Source organism: Protopterus annectens, chromosome 9.part0 (genome assembly GCF_019279795.1).
Source record: "Protopterus annectens isolate FY-2018-M chromosome 9.part0, PAN1.0, whole genome shotgun sequence".
Classification (NCBI taxonomy): domain Eukaryota; kingdom Metazoa; phylum Chordata; order Ceratodontiformes; family Protopteridae; genus Protopterus; species Protopterus annectens.
In genome coordinates this window covers 1,514,722,914-1,514,746,436 of record NC_056743.1, presented here as the reverse complement: position 1 = coordinate 1,514,746,436, position 23,523 = coordinate 1,514,722,914, and the positions used below count along the sequence as shown (strand labels likewise).

At 38.7% G+C, this 23,523-nt stretch overlaps 1 protein-coding gene across 4 annotated transcripts in view; it reads right to left on the bottom strand.

Annotated features, from left to right (window-relative positions):
- Positions 1 to 23,523, bottom strand: part of LOC122812148 (GEM interacting protein) — a 1,774,188-nt gene that overhangs the window by 438,237 nt on the left and 1,312,428 nt on the right. For all 4 annotated transcript variants that reach the window (XM_044084459.1, XM_044084456.1, XM_044084457.1 and 1 more), the window contains one exon: positions 11,074 to 11,184. In XM_044084459.1, coding sequence (XP_043940394.1) covers positions 11,074 to 11,184 — 111 coding nt within the window. The remainder of the gene's footprint in view (positions 1 to 11,073; positions 11,185 to 23,523) is intronic.

The window sequence follows — 23,523 nt, the reverse complement described above, 5'->3', positions numbered from 1 at the left end:
TGACATAACAGAGAATGGCATGGTTTCTCTGTGGTTATTCTATTTATTCTTGAAGATGATTTTAATTTATTTGTGTCATGTGTAATACATTTGGAAGATGCTCTATCCATTTATGGGAGGCACTAAAGCATGCAATCCTGTGTACTGATATGACTTACCTTAGTGCGTGACTTTCTGTGTATTTTTTCCTCACTTTAATATTAAGAAAATCAAAGGATTGTTTCAGTTTTTGGGTATTCCAAAATGATTTAGAGTGCCTTTGATAAGCAGCAATACTTGGCATCCAGACAATGGAGTTAGACAATAAAATACAGTTAATTTGTTGAAACAAATTATTTCAAAATCATGGCTAGAGCAATGCAGAGTTTTTTAATTAAGCAATTATTTTGATAAAGAACATTCCAAAAGACTTTACACTTGAGACAAGCTGCTGTCTATAATTTACAATCCTAACTAACTTTGTTGTTATTCTGAAAAAAAGTTTGCTGCCTTTCTTATACTGAATATTCTAATGAGAATGTGCAGAGGACATCATGGGTTACACTATTCAGTACTCCCAACATCCAAAAGAATCCTTGTATGCCCTCCTCTGATTTACAGAACAAGTCTAAATTAGTACAGTATGCAGTGTAAATACTGAATGCCATGAATTCTGTTTCATTTGGGGGAATGAGGGACCCACATCACCAACCACGATGATAAAGAGCTGCACTAACAAAAGAAACCCAAAGTGTTAGCATAATGAATACAACAGACACTGCTGGGTATAGGTATACATGCATGAAATGTGCTATATTAACAAACACACTGTTGACAGTTGATTGTGCATTTTTTTCACTAATGATGTGCATTTGTATCAAATAGCATAATGCTAACCATTTAGTGTGCATGAAGTGTGCTGTTTGTGTTTGCCCCTCTTTGAGATATTGCAGGCTTTCCTGACCTTATGTGACTACAGAGCTAGTATATATGCTAGTAAAAGGGACAAGAGAGAACAATGCTGTTCCATATGTGTGTGCAGACAGACATTGTCTTGTACAAGAAACCTTTTAATGTTTTAGCATGCTTTTTATGTTGGCTTCTTGTTTTGCATGTTCCAGCAGTTTTCTCCCTTGTGTTACAAGTGTATTTTCATTTTGCTGTCATGTTGAAATATTATGAGGGGTTGAGTGAAACTGGCATCAAAAATGTAGCTTTTGTCCTGCAAGTCATTGATATAGCATTATTAACCCTTTATATATATCAGTGTATATATTTACCTATATATATATATATATATATATATATATATATATATATATATATATATATATATATATATATATATAAAATATATATATATAAAGAGAGAGAAAAATAGACACACACACATACACACACACACACACACACACACACACACACACACACACACACACACACACACACACACACACACATATATATATATATATATATATATATATATATATATGACTATTGCACGAAATTACATTTATCATCATCATCATCTTCTTCTTTCGGCTGTTCCCGTTAGGGGTCGCCACAGTGGATCATCTGTTTCCATTTCTTCCTGTCCTCTGCATCCTGCTCTGTCACACCAACAACCTGCATGTCCTCTCTCACCACATCCATAAACCTTCTCTTAGGCCTTCCTCTTTTCCTGTTACCTGGTAGCATCATCCTTAGCATCTTTTTCCCAATATACTCAGCATCCCTCCTCAGCACATGTCCAAACCAATGTAATCTTGCCTCTCTGGCTTTGTCTCCAAACCTTCCAACCTGGGCTGACCTTCTAATATACTTATTCCTAATCCTGTCCACCCTCGTCACACCCAGTGTAAATCTTAACATCTTTAACTCTGCCACATCCAGCTCAAACTCCTGCCCTTTTGTCATTGCCACTGTCTCCACCCCATATAACATAGCTGGTCTCACTACCCTCTTGTAGACCTTCCCTTTCACTCCTACTGGTAGCATTCTGTCGAAATTACATTTATGCGAAACGTAAATGACCGAATGCACTTCTGCTAAAGTGTGAAAAAAATTAAAAATAAGAAAACTGTAAAAAAAAAAAAAAAACCCACATTACTCACGTTTATGCAGGGGATAAGCCCCCCTGCACCCCCTACTTTTATAGTCTCACTCTGAGATTGCACTACAGTAGGAAAATGGGAATATTTCCTTATCCCCAGTGTGCTGCAATCTCAGCACCAGCCATTTCCCCACGTTTTTGTCCTTTTTTAGCACACTTTCACGAAACTGCTTTTTCAAAGAAAGCACTTTTGCGAAAGTGTGCTCGGCAATTCAATAAGCAGTACAGATCCCAGAGATATAAATATATATATATATATATATATATATATATATATATATATATATGGATCTACCTGACAACACCGACACACTACAACACCGACAACGAAATCACCGACACCACATAACCGAAAGTTCACAAACACGAAACCTCACATGCCCGACACACCACAATCCCGACAATCAACAAACAAAACAAATCCCCTGTCCAAAAAGCACACACACAACACAAGCACACCAAAATCCTTACAAACCCACACTAAACCTTACATACACAACTATCTATAACCTTAACCCAAACCCTAACCCTAAGGTCAGTCACTATCGCACACTCACCTAACCCGTGCCCTAATCCTAACTCACTTAACCCGCCCCTAACCCTAAAGACTGTCACTATCGCACACTCATCTAACCCGCGCCCTAACCCTAACTCACTTAACCCGCCCCTAACCCTAAAGACTGTCACTATCGCACACTCACCTAACCCGCACTCTAACCCTAACTCAGTTAACCTGCCCCTAACCCTAAAGACTGTCACTATCGCACACTCACCTAACCCGCGCCCTAACCCTAACTCACTTAACCCGCCCCTAACCCTAAAGACTGTCACTATCGCACACTCACCTAACCCGCGCCCTAACCCTAACTCACTTAACCCACCCCTATCCCTAGAGTCTGTCAATATCGCACACTTACTTTACTCACACCCTAACTCTAACGTCCGTCACTACCGCATACTTACACAGCCTTTTCACATGTCAGTGTTCTCAGCGTCGGGGTTTTCATCCATCGGTCATGTCAATTTTCGATCTTCTGGTGTCAGTGTTCTCATCGTCGGCATTGTCAGCTTTCGGCGTTGTCAGGTAGACCCATATATATATATATATATATATATATATATATATATATATATATAGGGAGACTTCCCACCCACACTAAAAACGTATTATGTTGGGAGGTGTCAATCAATTCTAATAATGCACTATGTGGGAAGGATGTCCACTGACTCTAATGATGTAATGATGTGCTATGAGGGAAAGTTACCCACCCTTTCTAACAATGTACTGAGTGTAATTTGTAGTCTATATGGTAGACAGCAAGCAGCAATGGTCGCCCTTTTATTTTGGCGCAGTGGGTTCCACAGTTCCAGCTGCATTGCTATCCCCAGCGGTAGCTATAAGAACTGCAGTGAGTATGCTGTCCACAGTGCACAGTAGGCTTACAAGATAAACATAAGCTATCTGTACCTACAGACATACTGCATGCCTACTGGAGGGTGCAGCTATTGTACTTACATTTTTGGAAAAAGAAGTACCCTAGCCCTGTAGGGTAATGGTAGATGGAGACCCACTGCTTAAATAATTTTGCATCTTACGACTCATGTGTTTGTTTCACATCTCCAGGACCGAGGATGAAATCGGTCTGCTATGGTCCATGATCTACCCAGACTAATACATGAAAGCAAACAAATAAATGAGGAAAGAAACCCACATGTGATTGAATCCATGAAAATGCAAGTGGGGACTCTGCTGCTGGAGATCAATGCATGGAGAAAATTCCTAAAGGATAAAAGAAATCAGTCACTTGTACAATTCCACTTGTTGCAATTTTGCAAACCCCCCTTTTCCTACTTTGCACATGCGGTAGGAGTATGACATCAAGTGTGACCATCACCTAGAACTGAAGATCATACCACTAAGTGGCTAGCAATTGAATAAGAGAAAAACATTGGATATACACATCTGGAAATTTTACTTTATGAGAAACATAACTATTATATGCTAGAGTTATTATCTTAAGTAGATCATTTTATATCTTAACTCATTAGAAGTAAACTTTTAAAACCCTCTGTACCTCACCTGATATCTGATGAAACAATGCAAAGCATAGCAATCTGTCCTGTTCTATCAGGCTCTTAACATTTTCTTTTGAAATTCCAGATCAGAATTGATGAAATCATAGAAACACAAAATATGTTCTAAGTGTGAAGAACTACTATGCCTTTGCAGAAAACAATGTTAAGACCTACATAGAAAAAACAGTATAATCCAGCCTTCCAAAGTATTATATGCCACCCATGGCATGCCCCATACATAAAAACATTTGTAAAGCTTTATTTTGCTTTTGACACATGGTAATTGTGTCCTCTCACTTTAAAAGTGAATTTCCATTTAATCACACATTAGCATCACTAATTTACCGCACGCCCATTGATAAAGTAGTGCAGAGGGAAAGCTTCCTTCTTCTTTCAGTGGAATTAGAACTATTTGCAACAATTAGGACATCTGGATTTTTGGTATAAGACTTGATTTGGAAATAGATAAGCCATCTTATATATAAGTAGTTTGTGTGCGCATGCATGTGTGTGTGTGTGTGTGTGTGTGTGTGTGTGTGTGTGTGTGTGTGTGTGTGTGTGCGTATGTGTGTGTGTGTGTATGTGTGTGTGCGTGCATGTGCTTGTGCATGTGTATGTGTGTGTGTGTGTGTGTGTGTGTGTGTGTGTGTGTGTGTGTATGTGTATGTGTGTATGTGTGCGTGCATGTGCTTGTGCATGTGTGTGTGTGTGTGTGTGTGTGTGTGTGTGTGTGTGTGTGTGTGTGTGTGTGTGTGTGTGTGTATATTCTGTAGGTACAAAGGCCCTTAAAAAGTTGAAATGAACATAACTTTTCCCGCTTCGAATTGGAGTGTGGGATACTTCTCAGAAACACTTTTAAAAACCAAGAGTGACAAAAAATAGTAGAAAAACATAAGCACATTATCAGAGAGATATTATTAGAATTCTGCTGTACATATTATTAAAGTCTATCATGCAAGACGGTTTATTTTTGCTGCAGAAAATGGGATATGTAAGATGTCCTCATTCTTTAAATTACCAGTGCCAGTATTATGTTATTCATGTATTGTGGTTTTCTGTATACTAGACAGTTTCAAACATAGTGTGTCAGGAGGGGGATTCAGAAAACTGGGTGAAGAGGTAAATCAAGCCTGAAATTAGAGAAATACCTCCAAAGGTAGGTACATTATGTGTAGGGCTAAATCAGGCCAGAAAAATAGGTAAATAAATATTCATCCAAAATATGGGCAGCTGAGATGTCTGATATGTGTGTGTGTGTGTGTGTGTGTGTGTGTGTGTGTGTGTGTGTGTGTGTGTGTGTGTGTGTCTGTGTGTATCTGTATGATGGTGTGAGTTTTGTTTGCAGGAGTGATGTGTGAATTATTAGTGACTTTGTGTTCTTGTTATGCATGCCAGTTATTTACAGGTAATGCATGCTTGTGTTGGGAGTGCATGTAGGAAGAGAGGGCTGTGGGGGTCTCTGGAACTTTTTTCTCACATCTGATTTTCTGGGTTACAGTACTGCTGAAGATGAGATACGTCCAGGTTTTTGCCTCCTTTCTATTCTGTACCTCATAAAATTTGTGGTTTTCTGGTAAATAGAGGATTCATGTCCATAAATGTCAGACATTTTAGTTTCAGTGTACTGATGGAGAAGAAAGTGGGGGTGGGGGGTTCACAAGTGTGGAAGACATGTCCAGATTTTTACTTCAGTTTTAGCCTGTACCTCAAAATTTGGGATTTTCAAGCAAATGGAGGATTGGGGTCACTAAATTTTGGACAGTTGAGTTGCAGAGTGCATGCTATTCAGGAAATGCATGCAAACCATGTTATGCATGTAATATTTGCCTGAGTTGGGAGAGTGTGGAGGTAGACAGGCAACTTTCAGAACTATCTGTGTAAAATGTTTCTGTTGCTACCTCACTGATTTTCCAGAATGTCTTATTTTTGTCACATTTTCTCTGTACCTCAAAAAAAACGTATTTCTGGTAAAGCAATGATTACAGTTCTCTTACAGAGGATGAGAGGGTGAGGATGGGGGTTAGGGATCAGAACTGTGGCAGGCATGAGCCAAAAGTGTTCTGGCACATGAGTCCAGAATTTCTCAGAATGTCCGTATTTCTGCCTCACATTTTAGTCTGTTCCTCATAAAATGTGTGGTTTTCTAGCAAATAATGGAGGACTGAAGTCATTAAATGTCACTCCCGAGTTTCAGAGTTCACAGTATTCAGAAAATGCATGCCAGTGCAAAACCATTTATAATAGCAAGTTTTAAGTATATGAGAGCAAGATTTCAAATGTGCAATCATTGCATATGTGACATATTTATTTCTGCTTTCTCTATATTTGTTTGTGTTGAGTACAAGTAAAAGTTATCTACTGTATTTGTTGCTGGGGTTGAATCTGTGCATAATTCATTTGATTTGTATGTATTGAAAAGTGTGTGCATTGTTATATTTTATGAATAATTTAGATTTCCGTGTATTTATGTGCATTTGAGTTATTTGGAAACAAGTTTACTCAGTGCACTCATTACCATTTTGACGAGTCATTCTGACTCGGCATGCATTTTTGGGGTGTGTGCTAGGAATGCTGCTCCAGATGCTAAGTAGTGGAGAGGAGATTGGGAGCGACTTTCTCTGCAGTTGTGATGCAGTTCAATTTTGCCACCTGTGTTGATGTTCAGTTTTTCTGTATTCTATGCTGATGTTCATTCTTGCTGCTGCCTGGGCTGATGTTCAGTGCTGCAGTCGCCTGCATTGATCAGTTTTGCCACCTCCTGTGTTGATGTTCAGTGTTTCTGTGTTCTATGCTGATGTTCATTCTTGCTGCTGCCTGGGCTGATGTTCAGTGCTGCAGTCGCCTGCATTGATCAGTTTTGCCACCTCCTGTGTTGATGTTCAGTGTTTCTGTGTTCTATGCTGATGTTCATTCTTGCTGCTGCCTGGGCTGATGTTCAGTGCTGCAGTCACCTGCATTGATCAGTTTTGCCACCTCCTGTGTTGATGTTCAGTTTTTATGTGTTCTATGCTGATGTTCATTTTTGCTGCTGCCTGGGCTGAGGTTCAGTTCTGCAGTCACCTGCATTGATCAGTTTTGCCACCTCCTGTGTCGATGTTTAGTGTTTCTGTGTTCTATGCTGATGTTCATTCTTGCTGCTGCCTGGGCTGATGTTCAGTGCTGCAGTCACCTGCATTGATCAGTTTTGCCACCTCCTGTGTTGATGTTCAGTTTTTCTGTGTTCTATGCTGATGTTCATTCTTGCTGCTGCCTGGGCTGAGGTTCAGTTCTGCAGTCACCTGCATTGATCAGTTTTGCCACCTCCTGTGTCGATGTTCAGTGTTTCTGTGTTCTATGCTGATGTTCATTCTTGCTGCTGCCTGGGCTGATGTTCAGTGCTGCAGTCACCTGCATTGATCAGTTTTGCCACCTCCTGTGTTGATGTTCAGTTTTTCTGTGTTCTATGCTGATGTTCATTCTTGCTGCTGCCTGGGCTGAGGTTCAGTTCTGCAGTCACCTGCATTGATCAGTTTTGCCACCTCCTGTGTCGATGTTCAGTGTTTCTGTGTTCTATGCTGATGTTCATTCTTGCTGCTGCCTGGGCTGATGTTCAGTGCTGCAGTCACCTGCATTGATCAGTTTTGCCACCTCCTGTGTTGATGTTCAGTGTTTCTGTGTTCTATGCTGATGATCATTCTTGCTGCTGCCTGGGCTGATGTTCAGTGCTGCAGTCGCCTGCATTGATCAGTTTTGCCACCTCCTGTGTTGATGTTCAGTGTTTCTGTGTTCTATGCTGATGTTCATTCTTGCTGCTGCCTGGGCTGATGTTCAGTGCTGCAGTCACCTGCATTGATCAGTTTTGCCACCTCCTGTGTTGATGTTCAGTGTTTCTGTGTTCTATGCTGATGTTCATTCTTGCTGCTGCCTGGGCTGATGTTCAGTGCTGCAGTCACCTGCATTGATCAGTTTTGCCACCTCCTGTGTTGATGTTCAGTGTTTCTGTGTTCTATGCTGATGTTCATTCTTGCTGCTGCCTGGGCTGATGTTCAGTGCTGCAGTCACCTGCATTGATCAGTTTTGCCACGTCCTGTGTTGATGTTCAGTTTTTATGTGTTCTATGCTGATGTTCATTTTTGCTGCTGCCTGGGCTGAGGTTCAGTTCTGCAGTCACCTGCATTGATCAGTTTTGCCACCTCCTGTGTCGATGTTTAGTGTTTCTGTGTTCTATGCTGATGTTCATTCTTGCTGCTGCCTGGGCTGATGTTCAGTGCTGCAGTCACCTGCATTGATCAGTTTTGCCACCTCCTGTGTTGATGTTCAGTTTTTCTGTGTTCTATGCTGATGTTCATTCTTGCTGCTGCCTGGGCTGAGGTTCAGTTCTGCAGTCACCTGCATTGATCAGTTTTGCCACCTCCTGTGTCGATGTTCAGTGTTTCTGTGTTCTATGCTGATGTTCATTCTTGCTGCTGCCTGGGCTGATGTTCAGTGCTGCAGTCACCTGCATTGATCAGTTTTGCCACCTCCTGTGTCGATGTTCAGTGTTTCTGTGTTCTATGCTGATGTTCATTCTTGCTGCTGCCTGGGCTGATGTTCAGTGCTGCAGTCACCTGCATTGATCAGTTTTGCCACCTCCTGTGTTGATGTTCAGTTTTTATGTGTTCTATGCTGATGTTCATACTTGCTGCTACCTGGGCTGATGTTCAGTGCTGCAGTCACCTGCATTGATCAGTTTTGCCACCTCCTGTGTTGATGTTCAGTTTTGCCATCACCTGTGTTGCTCAGTTTTGTTGCTGCTTGTGCTGATGTTCACTTTTATCACCGCCTATGCTGAAACAATGTATTAGCAACTGGTGACTTGGTTCCTTCAGGTTAAGTCCTCTGGTTTTCTGCCTGCAGCAGCACTGCTGTCTTTTGGGTAGCAAAATGGAAACTGAATGATGTAATGGTTTGGTTCATTTAGTCTTAGATCTTCACTTTTTGGCCTGCAGTAATTATGGGGTGATTTGTACAGTTCTTTTCTGGTCTGCACTTTTTGAGTTTTTCCACTTCCTGGGATCATGGGGGGGTTCATGTGAGAACATACTGCAACTTTGGGTGTTCTTGCTCCAAACCTGCTACAGTAGAGAAAACTAAATGTCCATTATTGTATTACATTGTCTTCAGTGCTTACTCATCTGTAGAGACGGCATTGGTGCAGGTTAGACTGCCGTGGTCAAATTGATAAAGATTAATTATTAAATAAAACACAAATGATGCAGTCTGTAGTGCAGAACTGAGCAACATCTGAGTTACTGTGGAATTACCTCATGTCCCTTGTAAGCAACAGTAGTGTATTTGACAACAGTACTTTTTTTTGCCAATCCTCAATATGGCTTGTTGGGTGCACAATATGCAAAGTCTTATCAGGGGATTACAGTAGCAACACCTATCTTGGTGCTAAGGGCCCCTAGGGACATTAATTCTAGATTATTATGTGCGCTTTTTCAAAATGTTACTTCAGAATGCATTTGTTGAGCCATCTAGAATGGAAGTAAGTTAGCCAGCTTGCTTTATATCTTTCTTGGTTCCCTTTTCCAACACTTACTTATCAAAATGATGTCCACTGCTAACAGAAGATTCACAGTGAAGGTCATGTTGTCAAATGTTCATGGACTGGGAGTATGTCATCATTGAACAGCATGGTGTCATTTTGTGTTAAATTTGTCAGGAAACTACAACTGTGCCCAAGGAGTAAAACATAAAGTGCTATTACACTATGATGAATGCAGCTAGATTTGATAGCATCACTTGACAACTGAGAAGTGACTAAGTAAAAGCCCTGAAGCAATGTATTAACAGCCAGCAGTCACTTGTCAAAGTTGCAAGTACCAACAAAGGTCAGTTATTTGTTAGCAGAACTAACGGCAAAAAAGGGGAAGCTGTTTTCAGATTGAGGATTTGTGAAAGACTGCCTTAAAATATATGTGGCCTGGCCAGTGAAAACATTAACAATGGAAAATCTGAGCCTCTCACTTCAGTCCATTGCAAGATGAGTGGAGGACCTGTCTTCAAACATTTTTATTTGTTTTATTCATTTAACATTTGTTTACCAGGAAAGTCTAACTTGGGACAAAGCCAATTTTCAGCAGAGGCCCAGGGAGAAACACTCCAGAGGCATGTCTTTGCGACATGGGAGGAAACTGGAGCACCTGAAGGAAACCCACAAGAATACAGGGAGGGCATGCAGACTCTGCATAGAAGGCACCCCAGCTGAGAATCAAACAGGAAAACCTCTTGGTGCAAGGCAACAACACTACCACTGTGCAATCCACCACTCATCACAAATAATCTTTGTAGAAAGTTACAATATTGTCAGTTCTTTAGCTTGGCACTTGATGGGAGTACTGATGTTGGAGAGCCTGCTCGGCAGGCTATATTTGTTTGAGGATATATCAAGTCTTTTGATGTGCTGGTAGAACTGCTTGATGTTTGTGCAGTGAAGAGTACAACAGGAGAGGACATTTTTGAGCAACTGAAACAGGTGATGGAGAAAATATATCTCAGTGAAGCTGAGCTCTATGGGGTATCAACTGATGGTGCTTTCTATATGATGGGGAAGCAAAGTGTATCTGTAACTGCAGCAAATTAGGAAGACCAGAAGTCGCGTGACAAATGCCATGCATCTCATTACAATGACCAGCTATGAGCTCACACAGTGCCAGTAAACTGCACACATTACATGGAGAAGATAACAACTGGGAATGCAACGATGTTACTACAGGTAGCTTTTCAAGTAGAAATTAACAGCTATTAGAAAAGTCTGTAGAAGGGAACACACGATAATTTCCTGAAAGATGATACTGACAAATTTTGGAAAACATTTTCACAGATCAGAACTCTTGCCTTTTTCTGTCATAAGCAAACTTTTATTTAGAATTTCTTACCGCAATATATCTTTTCATCTGTAGCTCCTCAACGTTTTGTAGCATTCTAACTGCACATGTGATATCATGTTCCATTGCCAGAGTATATATATTCTGCAAAGGCATGTGCCCCTGGAAATGTTAAAAAAGAAAATTAATATGAGTTATAACACAGTTGCTTGTATTCTTCTTGGTTAATGAACTATACAGAATTTTAGGTAATAGACTGTGCATAAAAATGACTGTTTATTACTTAAAACATATTCTAAAATTGTAATGTGCATAAAAATTGCTGTTTCTAACTTAAAACAAATTCTAAAACAGTGCAGTCATGGGTTGAATTAAATAAAGGAATCAATGTACCTTTAGTCAAATATTGTTTGATTGACATTGCACAGCTACATTAAGGCTGCACATTTGCCACAAGGAATGACTTGGGTAAGTGTCACAGCCTTCCTCTCATCTTCTTATGCAGCCTTTGGATGAGCTCTTTTGAAGGAGTACACATCTCACATCATCCAGATGCTCATTTGCTGTTAAGTGTTCAGCTGTTAGGTAAGCAAGGATTTGAAAGGAAAGATGCACTGATCACTAACGCCTTCCACGTTAGCAACGTATGTTTCTCTGCTGAGTTGGTGGAAGAGAGAGAATTGGACACTGAATTTGTGTGAGGGAGGGCTACATATTAAAGTAGTAGAAAATCCTTTGTTTTTCTACATTTGCATCACTACGCACGTTTGAACTGTTTACATATGGAACAACATATTTAGAAAAAAGGAAGGAGTGTTCCACGGCCTTTTATAGGATGCATTTGTGTGTGCATGTTATGTTTTGTACATTGGTTTTATCACATATTTAGAAGACACTAATTTACATTCATAGAATCACAGGAAAAGCTTATATTCTGATTCACACATTTTGAACTTGTCTACATATGTTCATGGGTTACACACATCTTAGTATTCTACATGATCAGAACACCAGATGGATGCTATATTTATTAGCATTCCAAAAAAGTAATTACCTGCCAGTCACATGTATAATGCCTAAGATCCTTTACTGCTATCCATTGCTGATAAACTTAGAACTGAGAAGGACCACTGTTAAGAAAGACAACTGTAAAGTAATCTAGACCTCCAAACTGCAGTGTAATTCTAAACACTGTGCCTCAAAATAAGTTTTCTATTCAACATAAAGCCTTCTACAGCCTACTAGAGAGAATGGCTGACCACAATAGACTGTTGGGAGTTACCAGAGGATATGTTTACCCATCACAGAGTATCAGAAGATAAAACAGCCCAAACTCAGATAGAAACAGGTTTAGGCTTACATTGTTGGATGTATACCCAAGTTCTAGTGCCATATGCCAGTCACCTGGACAGGTTTAGAACCTAAAAACTCTGCATATTATGTATTAAAATGGTAAGATTCGTAGACCTTTGTAGGATGTATGGGGTAATGCAAGTGGTGCTGATAATAGTGTAATCCAAACTTTGTCATGATAAGTTACAGAAAAGAGTAGGCTATCAGCAGCACAAACATTGTTTTTCATAGTATGTGATGAAATGCTGTTTTTTTTAAATAATAATAATCCCTTGTGACATCATGGATCATGAGAAATATAAGGGCTGTAGGTGAACTCCATCTCTCTGCTAAATATATTTCTGCAAATATTGCACTATACTTAAAATAAATGTCCTAGTGGCATAACAGAAGGGCTAATAGACGGATGGATAAAAAGTAATCTACTCCAAGCTTTGGTAACCTCAAATAAAAAATTTATGACATCTGAAGATGATCACCTTATGGCTAGTACAATGGACAGTTCAGCTCATACATATCTAAACAATGACTTATAACAACAATGACCGCGCACTTAACAAATGATCACGTTGAGTAAATTATGCATGAAATAAACCAATTGAGAAAGGTGGCAATGGCTAATTTAAATTCATCAGAGCAAATACTGTGTTTAATTTAAGGATTTATGAGCCACAGACCTATATTCCTACAATGAACCTGAAAACTACAGTCATTAACTACCCAAACATTATCCTGGCAAAAGGTCAATATAGTGGCCCATTTATAAATGGAGAATACTAGGATTTATGGCTCCCTGAATGGGAAGAAGTGGGATAAGCAAAAATAACAAAAGGAGGTAAGCAAGGATATGATATATTACATCACACCAGTTAAAAAGAAACTCATTCCACTTATCTACAGTTCCATTTGACTATGATTTCCTTGAAACTGTACAGAATCTAAGGTAATAGTTATTGGTAGCAATCTCAGCCATCAAATAAATGGGAATTGTTGTAGTTCTAAACCTGTAAACATCCAAACTAACAGCCTTTCTTATGTAACAGACCAAAGTTATGCCCCTGCTTCCCCATTCTCCACTCATGCCATGCTTTTTTGATACTGTGTTGAAATCCTCCTGGATGTGCCTACAGTAAAACTGTTGTATTTCTTCACAACACTTTTTAAGAAGCAATACTTCATTGCATTTAATGTAAAATGTATTTATGCAATTTGTGTATTTTGCACAATTGTATATATCTGGATTATGGGAGGAAAGTTAATGCTAGTTTGAGAAAAATGCTTGCTTTTTAATTTCTTTCCTTCCAGGACTTGATCAGCAGTGGTATATAGCCCTCTAAGTATCAAAATTAAAGCCTAAACAACTGACTGCACATTTAAAAATATATTATTAGGACATTGATATTCCAGTTTTCTAGAAAAATATTGGGAAACCCTTAAACTGTTCTATCCAACTATTGGAAATGCATAGAATTTTCATGGAATTATGCATTTTAGTGCAAAGCTCTCATTTACCATTTAGAATGCTGACAGTTTGCTTACAGAGTGTCCTACAGCTAGATTCTGTTTAATTTTGCATATGTATAAATGCACTAAAATTGTAATAGAATCATGGGAATGACTAGAAATTGCACTAAAAATAATGGATATGTCTCCTGAATTTCATTTTTTAAGACATGGGAATCAATGTCTCTGCATATTATATTAGTAAATTAGTCTAATCATATGGCTTCTGCTGCATAAACACAGGAACATTTGACAGTAGCCACAGGCCTGGAATGTTGACAGAGATGGATAGAATACCAAAAATGCTGCATGGTTTGCGTGATGAAGATGGCATGCCACCTCTCACCTGCATTAATATTAGGTGCTTATGGATTTCAGTTTGACTAAAGCAGATGATGACTCCATTTCAAAACTTTGACTCTTTTAGCTGATACTCACAGGTATATTCACAAACAGTAACACTTCCTAAAATACTGCATGTTTATGGGGAGCTGGGTGCTAAACCATTTCTCAGAACTGATACTCACAGGTATGTTCACAAAGAGTAACAATTCCTAAAATACTGCATGTTTGTGGGGAGCTGGGTGCTTAACCATTTCTCAGAACTGGTACTCACAAGTATGTTCATTAAAGGTACAAACAATCCAAAAGCTGAAGGTACTGAACACACCAGGGAGCCAGAAAGAAGTTTAACATTTTATTAGTAATGACCCAACAAGATTAAGCACTTTCATCAGTCTATAACCAAGACTTCATCAGAATCTAAAAGTTCAACAAACTCTACAATATTTAAATAGTAAAAAATCACATGACCACCACATCAATTAACAACAGAAGCAAATCTGTTAACCCTATGTTGTCAAGTGCAAAAGAAGGTAGTCGTTAGAACATAAGGTGCAGGGTTTATACTTTGTCTGATTTTAAACGCAGTACACTACCGATTCAAATACATTCATTAAGGCCAGGGGGACACAAGGATTTAACCTTAGTTCCACATCATTTCTCTGTATTCAATAAGATCTTCCCCTGGCCTTCCCCTCATATTCTGAGATACAAAATCCAATCCAAAAAAATAAAAAAGAAAGATCAGGGTGTGTTTCCACACGCTTGTATAAAGAGTTTTTAACATTCTTGTTCCTTATATCTAGATTGTGCTCGTAAATACACTCTTTAAATTTCCATTTGGTTTTTCGCACATAAAAACACAAACATTGAACACACTTTGCTACATATACTAAACCTAGTGAATTGCAAGTGCAGTAGAATGAAGTAACCAACTTGTGGGTCCCTACCACTAGCGTGTTACCCTCAAAATAAAATTTGCATTGGTTGCAGAGTCCACTCTTGTAGGTTCCCCACCTCTTGGCTGAATTTGGAGCCAGTTTTTCACTGCCTTCCAACAGTTTTTTCAAGTTCTTCCTTGTCCTGTATACTATACATGGTATATCACCAAACTTCTCAAAAATTTTCCCATAACAAGAAAATATTTTCCTAGTTCTTACACAGTATATTACCAATTGCATCACTGTCCATAGTGTAAGTTGTGACAAATGCCTTTCCATAATTTTTAGTATTGTTACCTGTAGTGTATCTATCATTAGCATCCTCTATAATCTTAGTAGTGGAACCCCTAAAAAGATGAATGATGGTACCTTCTAACCTTTTAGTACTAACCTCACTACGAATACTAACAACCAGTTGCAACAGGTACCCTCTTGCCTGGAACATGTCAAGGAGTTTGTTACTTTCTTGCTCAAACATATTGTCATCAGAAATCATTTTAGCCAGATGAATAAATTGTCCCTTTACTACCCATTTTTCTTAACATGCCAGGGGTGGCAACTTGTGTAATGCAAGAGGGAGTTTGAATAGTGGGGTTTCCTATAAATGTTAGTAGCAAACCTCTCCTTAACATGATCTTTGGCTATTAGCACATCTAGATAGCAAATGCTTTCAGTGCTGTAGGGATAAGTAAATTTAAAAAACGAGGTAGTGGAACTCAAATAGTTTACCAAGTCAGTTGCTTCTTCTTCATTCGTTTCCCCTGCTAAAAAATATCATCCAAAAATCTGGCATGGATTTTAATGCCCGTATTTTTGGGTAATTCAGTATGTATTATTTTTCCCACTACACCATGATTATATTAACATACAAGGGGGCACAAGCTGCCCCCATTGCTACTCCCCTTTTCTGCTTAAAATACTGTCCTTTAATATAAACAAAGTTGTAGTCTAAAATTATTTCCATCAATGTGACTAAAATTTCAATTTCATCAAAAGAATATATTCTTAAATCCACTAGAAATTCCCTAAACCATTCAAGACCCTGTTGGTGGGCAATAACACTGAATAAACGAACAACATCTACTGTTACAAAACATAATGCTTTTGAATAGTTAACTCGCCACAGTTTTGTCAAAAAGTCCCAAGAGTCCTTACAGAGGTGGTGGTATCTTGCTAAACAATTTTTAAGCTTCAAATCCACATATTTTGCCATGGTATGTACCTTAGAAGTCCTGGCGTTAACAACTGGCCTCATAGGAGGATCCCTCAAATCTTTATGAAGCTTTGGAATGCCAAAAATGGTTGGCACTATGGGATATTTCACTTTATGGAAACTCAGTGTTTCCACAACTATTTGCCCTTGGTCAAGTATGTCTTGCAAGAAAAAATCTATTTTCCTGTATACCACATGAATATAATTTTCTGCAGTTTCTTTATACATATCATCAGTAATGTGAACAAACACTTTGTTAAAATAGTCTTGAATATACATTACCACCACCACCCCCACCCTTGTCAGGTTTCATAACTTGTATGTTCTTATCTTCACAAAGCAATGTTAACAATTCATTTTTAGTCACACTCAAGTTGTAAGTATGGTCTTTAGTTTTAGTAGTCAGGTAATTTCTGATCTCAAAATCACATAAGTTCTCAAATAAAACTAAAGGAAGAACAGTGGGTGGGTTAAAAGTGCTTGCTTTTTTTAACACATAACTTGCATTTTCCACATTTTCATGGTTAAACATACATAAAAAGCTAAGCTTTCTGATAAATAATTTCAAGTCCAACAAAACGCTGACTGTTTTAGCTTGACAAGTAGGGACAAAAGTGTGGCCTCTACTCAATGCTTCAGCATGTTCAGTTTGATACAAATTGTCTGCAAAGTTAAAAACATGAAAATCAGCTGTTTTGTTTGAAATTACTACTGGAAGTTCATTTGAAACATTTTCATCTATCTGTCCATGCTCCGCCATCCATACTGCTTCTGCTGGTACCTCTGGTTCCCTTGGTTGTAGTTTTTCCTCTCCTGGTTCACATTGCAATTCCTTCTGTTCTTCAAATGCTCTGAACACCTCAAGGGCTCTCTCCCTAAAGGGGTGTCAATGTTGCTGCCAGAATACATCACTTCCTCCTCATTGCTATGCTGTCCATCACTAAATGCCTGATTCTCATTGGTCTTCTGTGGCTTGGGGTAGGCTCAGGGCCAGTGTTAGCATTTTGGGGGCCTCCAGCAAATATCAAGTTTGGGGGCCCCCTAGGCACTTCTGTCAAAGAAACCCTGTCACTGCCACCCCTCCGAAGCAGCTTTCTAGTTCATGCTGCAAACTTTTATCAGTATGTACAGACTTACCTGTAGTTACAATGCTTTTACAGTATACCAGCTGTATGTACCGCGCTATATTCGTCCATCTCACATAGGGACATTCGCAGTTACTGGCCTTTTAGTTACAGCAATGATACATTATAGCCACTCTATGTTCAGGTCTGGACTTAGTTGAAATGCTGTATCTCTCTCTCTCTTTCGGCTTTTCCCAGTTAGGGGTCAGCACAGCAAATCACATTGTCCGCTCATGATTGGCAGTGGAGTTTTTATGGTATCGAGTTGCCAGCCCGACGCCCAACCTTCCACAGAAGGCACACACATGCACTCACGCCTAGGGCTAATTTTAGCATGTCCAATCCACTTGCAGCATGTCTTTGGGGATGTGGGAGGAAACCGGAGCACCCGGAGGAAACCCACATGACCACAGGGAGGACATGCAGACTCCGCACAGAAGACACCCCAGCCGAAGATCGAACCGGAGAGCCTCTTGCTGTGAGGCGACAACGTTAACAACTGCACCACCACGGCCATCCAAGTGAAATGCTGTCTATATGCTCTAAAGTGTATTTTAATCTTTTTTTCTTTTTACATAATATTTTCATCCAATGTTGGCTTGAAAAGAAATTATGATCAAGGAAGGAAATTCATTGCTGCTGTTCAGCTTAAGTTTTCCTTGCAACCTTTCAAAACACCTTTACTGACCAAAGCTGCACAGTAATAACCATTTAGGAAATAACTTAGTAAGCCAGGGCCCAGGAAGCCATAGGGTTATAGGTTTGTGATGCATTTTAGAGCATTTTCCCAACCTTTTAATCCAATGATGCCATAAACAAAAACATGAGTAATAAAATAATTTATTTTTTTTTCTTTCAAGGAAGATAAAAGTTGTGCCCAAGGCTTAATATTCAAAGATGACAAAATAGTAGCTCATAACAAACTAAAAAGCTATTTGCTGTCTGGGTACAGAGGTCCAGTCTGGGAATATGGCCTACTTCCCTAACTCCCCCAAAAAGATAGCCACAGTCTATGCATCCCTCTGGTGTTAGACTGGGATGAAAGCAGAGGTTGTCACAGTCATGTGTTTCAGTTGAGTGCTGACATAGATATACATAGCATGCCTCCTCACTCTTCAACCCTAACCATCAATGAAAGCTACCTGTATACATGCCTGATGTGATATTGAAAAAAATAATGATTACAGTAATGTATTTTACTTTGTTTCTCACAGACAGTATACTGTCCCTATACAAGTTATAGTAACCTTCTTTGTACACCTCTTGAGGTCTGTGAGAAAAGTAAAAGAAACAATGATCACACTGTCTTCTGCCCAAAGATAAGTTGCAATCACCTCATGTACACACCTCTATGGCTTGACTGCAATGAAAATTAAAGAAGCAACCCTCCCAATAACTTACAGCAGCTTTCTGTACACCCATCTGAGCAGGGCTGGTTTTAGAATAAGTGCAGATGAGAGCAGAGGCCATTATCGGCTGAATCCTAACAGTGTCAAATCACAGCCCTGTTCAGGTTAAAGAGCATAATCAGAGAATTAATACTTTTTTTCTCATTTTCTCTCTAACCAGCAACAGCTTTTGTGAGGCCCTCACACAGTCAAGGATGATTAAGGGAGTCCCCTGTATCAATTTATAGTCTGGGGAGTGGGGGCCACCAGTCTTCTTGAAGATTAAATTGCCTGAATGTTCTGTGACAAAGTTCATTCATTATTTTTGAAATACAATGACTTGTTAGCTACATTTTTCACTGATACCCATATGTATCTTAGCATTATTGGGTGTATGCAGAGATAAAAATCAGTGACATTTTTTACAAACACATACAAAAGCCACAGCAATACTAGTTTTGTACTTATTTCATCAAATAGAAATACATTGTGCAGCACTGGTACTGCCACACCAGTTTAGTGTATAACAATCATCAAACAGCAGCAGGGATAAGTCACTTTTATTTACCTTGGTAAGGAGAAATGCGTAAATGTCACTGTCTCTTATTTCACAGACCTTCCCTGATTTTGCTTATAATTTTGCTCTATCCTTCATAAAAATTTTGATTTACTAATAAATCATTCAGGAATGCAGACAGTCAATAATTCCAGGCATCAGAGGTTTATACTTTGAATTATTCAAAAATGCATGTTGATGCAAAATATGTTATTCTATTAACTTTTTAAAGTGAATTAGAGTAATATTTAAAATGTGTTCCTGATTTTGAGCCTTTATTCTGCTATTATCTTTGGTATTGTACTGAATTCTTCTGCAAAGATTGAGAGTTGTAGTATCTGGTGTTCTACCAATATTTATAAAACTCCCCGAAAAAAAAAACTTCCCTGAAGATCGGAAGCATCAGCTCTTCTTAAAATACAAAGTTTGCACTCAGATGAGTCACTCCGGCCTGCTGATCTCTCTAGTGCTTACCTTGTTTATGGTCATTATCAGCTTTATCCTAACAGGGTCAGACCAGAGTCCTGTTCAGGTTAAAAAGCATAATTAGGAAATTAATACATTTTTCCTCATTTTCCTAACCATCAGCTACTTTTGTGGGGCCCTCACACAGTCAAGGATGATTAAGGGGCCCCCTTGCAGCCACAAGTATTACAGATACCTAAAGTTGTCTACGTTGTTGGTTTTAGTGGAGAGAATGTTTACCAAGCAGGGTTTAGCTAAGCCAGAGGCACTTTTTCAGTGGTAGAATATTTAATGGAATTGTGAAGCCTGTTACTTGATGAAACACTGTTACTACAACCAGAGCTATCTTTGAATTTTAAAGGAGATACAAATAAGAGTTATTACCCACCTGGTTTATTAAGTATACAAAGATTGCTGTACTAGCTTTTGTTAGCTTGACAGACATGTTACAAATTATCAAAATAAGAAAACTTTCTTTGGTTGGGGGCCCCCCAGAAACAGGGGGCCCCCAGAAACCACAGGGTTTGCTGGTGCCTAAAGTCAGCTATGGGTAGGCTCGCCCCTCATTATACTCAGTTCTATCCCTTTCAAATGTCTTTTCTTTTCATTTACTAATGTCTCTCACAATATTGTCAATTTTAGTATACACATTCAAGTATTGTGTTGTATGAGTAGCAAACAATAAGTCTTTCTTAATCACAGTGTCTAAAGTGTTTGCTTCAGCAATGAGCTGCTCAGTTTCACATTTGTTATGTTTAGTTAGTAGCTCCAACAGTTCAACACATTACTTATTAAAAAGTTCAGTGAGGTCATGGTGCAACGGAGAACCCTGCAACAACCCAGTGGGATATTTTCAAGATCTAAGACCCCTAGGTATCTGCTTACGCCTAGCACATTCCACCAAGTAAGCATATACTACTTGCAGTTTATGGCATTTAGTGAGCACATGTTCAAATTTTGAAATAGATTGTTGCAAGCTACCATTATGTGTGGTTTCTGTAGTGTTAAATTCAAACACCCGATTAAACCACCCTTTAAGGTCTATTATGTTAGTACCTACTTGAGAGATGCTTCATCCAAGTTTTGTAGGGGTTCAAGGTTCTTGTCCTGATGACTCCTATTCATTAGGCAGTTAGGAGTATGATTAAAGTTACAGTCACTACTGGTGGCATTATCCCTTTGGATGTGGTGAATTTGAACATTAAGTTCTTGCACAAATTGAGTTAAAATGTTAACACTCACCTCTAATTGCCCCAGAAGTCCAGGGCCACCAGCCCGTCCATTGCTCAGCATCTCAGCCATCGATAAAACAACTCCAAATGCAAAACACAAACCAGGAACCAGGGACAACAAGTACAAACAATCCAAAAGCTGAAGGTACTGAAGACACCAGTGAGCCAGCAAGAAGTTGAAAAATTCATTAGTAATAAACCAACAAGAGAAAGCACTTTATGTTAATGTGCTGTATGCTAATATAATTATGGTGCAGTGGGAAAAACAATACATACTGAGTAACCCAAAAATATGGGCATTAAAAATCTATGCCAGATTTTTGGATGATATTTTTTAGCAGAGGAAATGAATGAAGAAGCAACTGACCTGATAAACTATTTGAATTCCACTACCTCATTTTCGAAATGTATTATTCTTACAGCACAGAAAGCATTAGGTACCTAGATGTTCTTATAGCCAAAGATCATGTTAAGGAGAGGCTTACTACTAACATTTAAAGGAACCCCCACTATTCAAATTCCCTCTTGCATTACAAAAGTTGTCACCCTTGGAATGTTAAGAAAGGGGTGGTAAAGGGACAATTTATTCACCTGGCTAAAATAATTTCTGATGACAATATATTTGAGCAAGAAAGTAACAAATTTCTTAACATGTTCCAGGCAACAGGGTACATGTTGCAATTGGTTGTTAGTATTCGTAGTGAGGTTAGCACTAAATGGTTAGAAGGTACCATTATACCTCTTTTTGTGGATTCCACTACTCATATTATAGAGGATGTTAATGATAGATATGCAACAGGTAACAATACTAAAAATTATGGCAAGGCATTTGTCAAAACTTACACTGTGGACAGTGATGCAATTGATAATATGCTATGTAAAAACTGGAAAATATTTTCTTGTTATGGGAAAGATTTTGAGAAGTTTGGTGACAGACCATGTATAGCAAACAGGACAGGGAAGAACTTGAAAAAACTGTTGGAAGGCAGTGAAAAACTGGCTCCAAATTTAGCCAAGAGGTGGGGAACCTACAAGTGTGGCCTCTGCAACCAATGCAAATTTATTTTTGAGGGTAACACACTAGTGGTAGGGACCCACAAGTTGGTTACTTCATTGTAATGCACTTGCAATTCACTAGGTTTAGTATATTAGCAAAGTGTGTTCGATGTTTGTGTTTTTATGTGTGAAAAACTAAACGGAAATTTAAAGAGCGTATTTATGAGCACAATCTAGACATAAGGAACAAGAATGTTAAAACTATTTTTACAAGCATGCTGAAACACACCCTGATCATTCTTTTTTATTTTTTGGATTGAATTTTGTACCTCAGAATATGAGGGGAGGGCCATGGGAAGATCTTATTGAATACAGAGAAATAATGCGACAACTAAGGTTGAATGCTTGTGTTCCCCTTGGCCTTAATGAATGCATTTGAATCAGTAGTGTACTGCGTTTAAAATCAGACAAAGTATAAACCCCGCACCTTATGTTGTAACAACTGCTGTACCTTCTTTTGTTCTTGATAACAAAGGGTTTAAACATTTGCTTTTGTTGTTAATTGATGTGGTGGTCATGTGATTTTTTTACTATTTAAATATTGTAGAGTTTGTTGAACTTTTAGATTCTGATGACGTGTTGGTTATAGACTGACAAAAGCACTTAATCTTGGTTCATTACTAATACATTTTTAAACTACTTGCTGGCTCGCTGGTGTTTTCAGTATCTTCAGCTTTTGGATTGTTTGTACTTGTTCCTGGTTTGTGTTTTGCATATGTTCACAAAGAGTAACACTTCCTAAAATACTGTATGTTCATGGGGAGCTGGGTGCTAAACCATTTGTCAGAGGTGTACTCACAAGTATGTTCACAAGTAACACTTCCTAAAATAACTACATGTTCATGGGGAGCTGGGTGCTAAACCATTCATCAGAACTGGTACTCACAAGTATGTTCACAAAGAGTAACACTTCCTAAAATACTGTGTGTTCATGGGGAACCAGGTGTTACACCATTCAACAGAACTGCTGCTCACAAGTAAATTCATAAAGAGTAACACTTCCCAAGATACTGCATGTTCTTTGGGAACTGGGTGCTAAATCATTCATAAGAACTGGTACTCAACAACTATATTCATAAAAAGTAACACTTCCTAAAGTATTCAAATCTGAAAAGTAAGAGAACACAAAAAATGTTTGCAGTGGGCTTTGCTCATCTTTACCTGAGAAGTAGGATTATATTTCCCTCACATCCTTACTACATGCATATAATAAATTGAAGACTGCTGTATTTCATGGTAGGGAGAAATTCTAAGATACTATAGTGTCAGTCTTTAAAAACAAATCATGGAAATTTCACATTGGTGCATGTACAATAAGGAGTCAATCT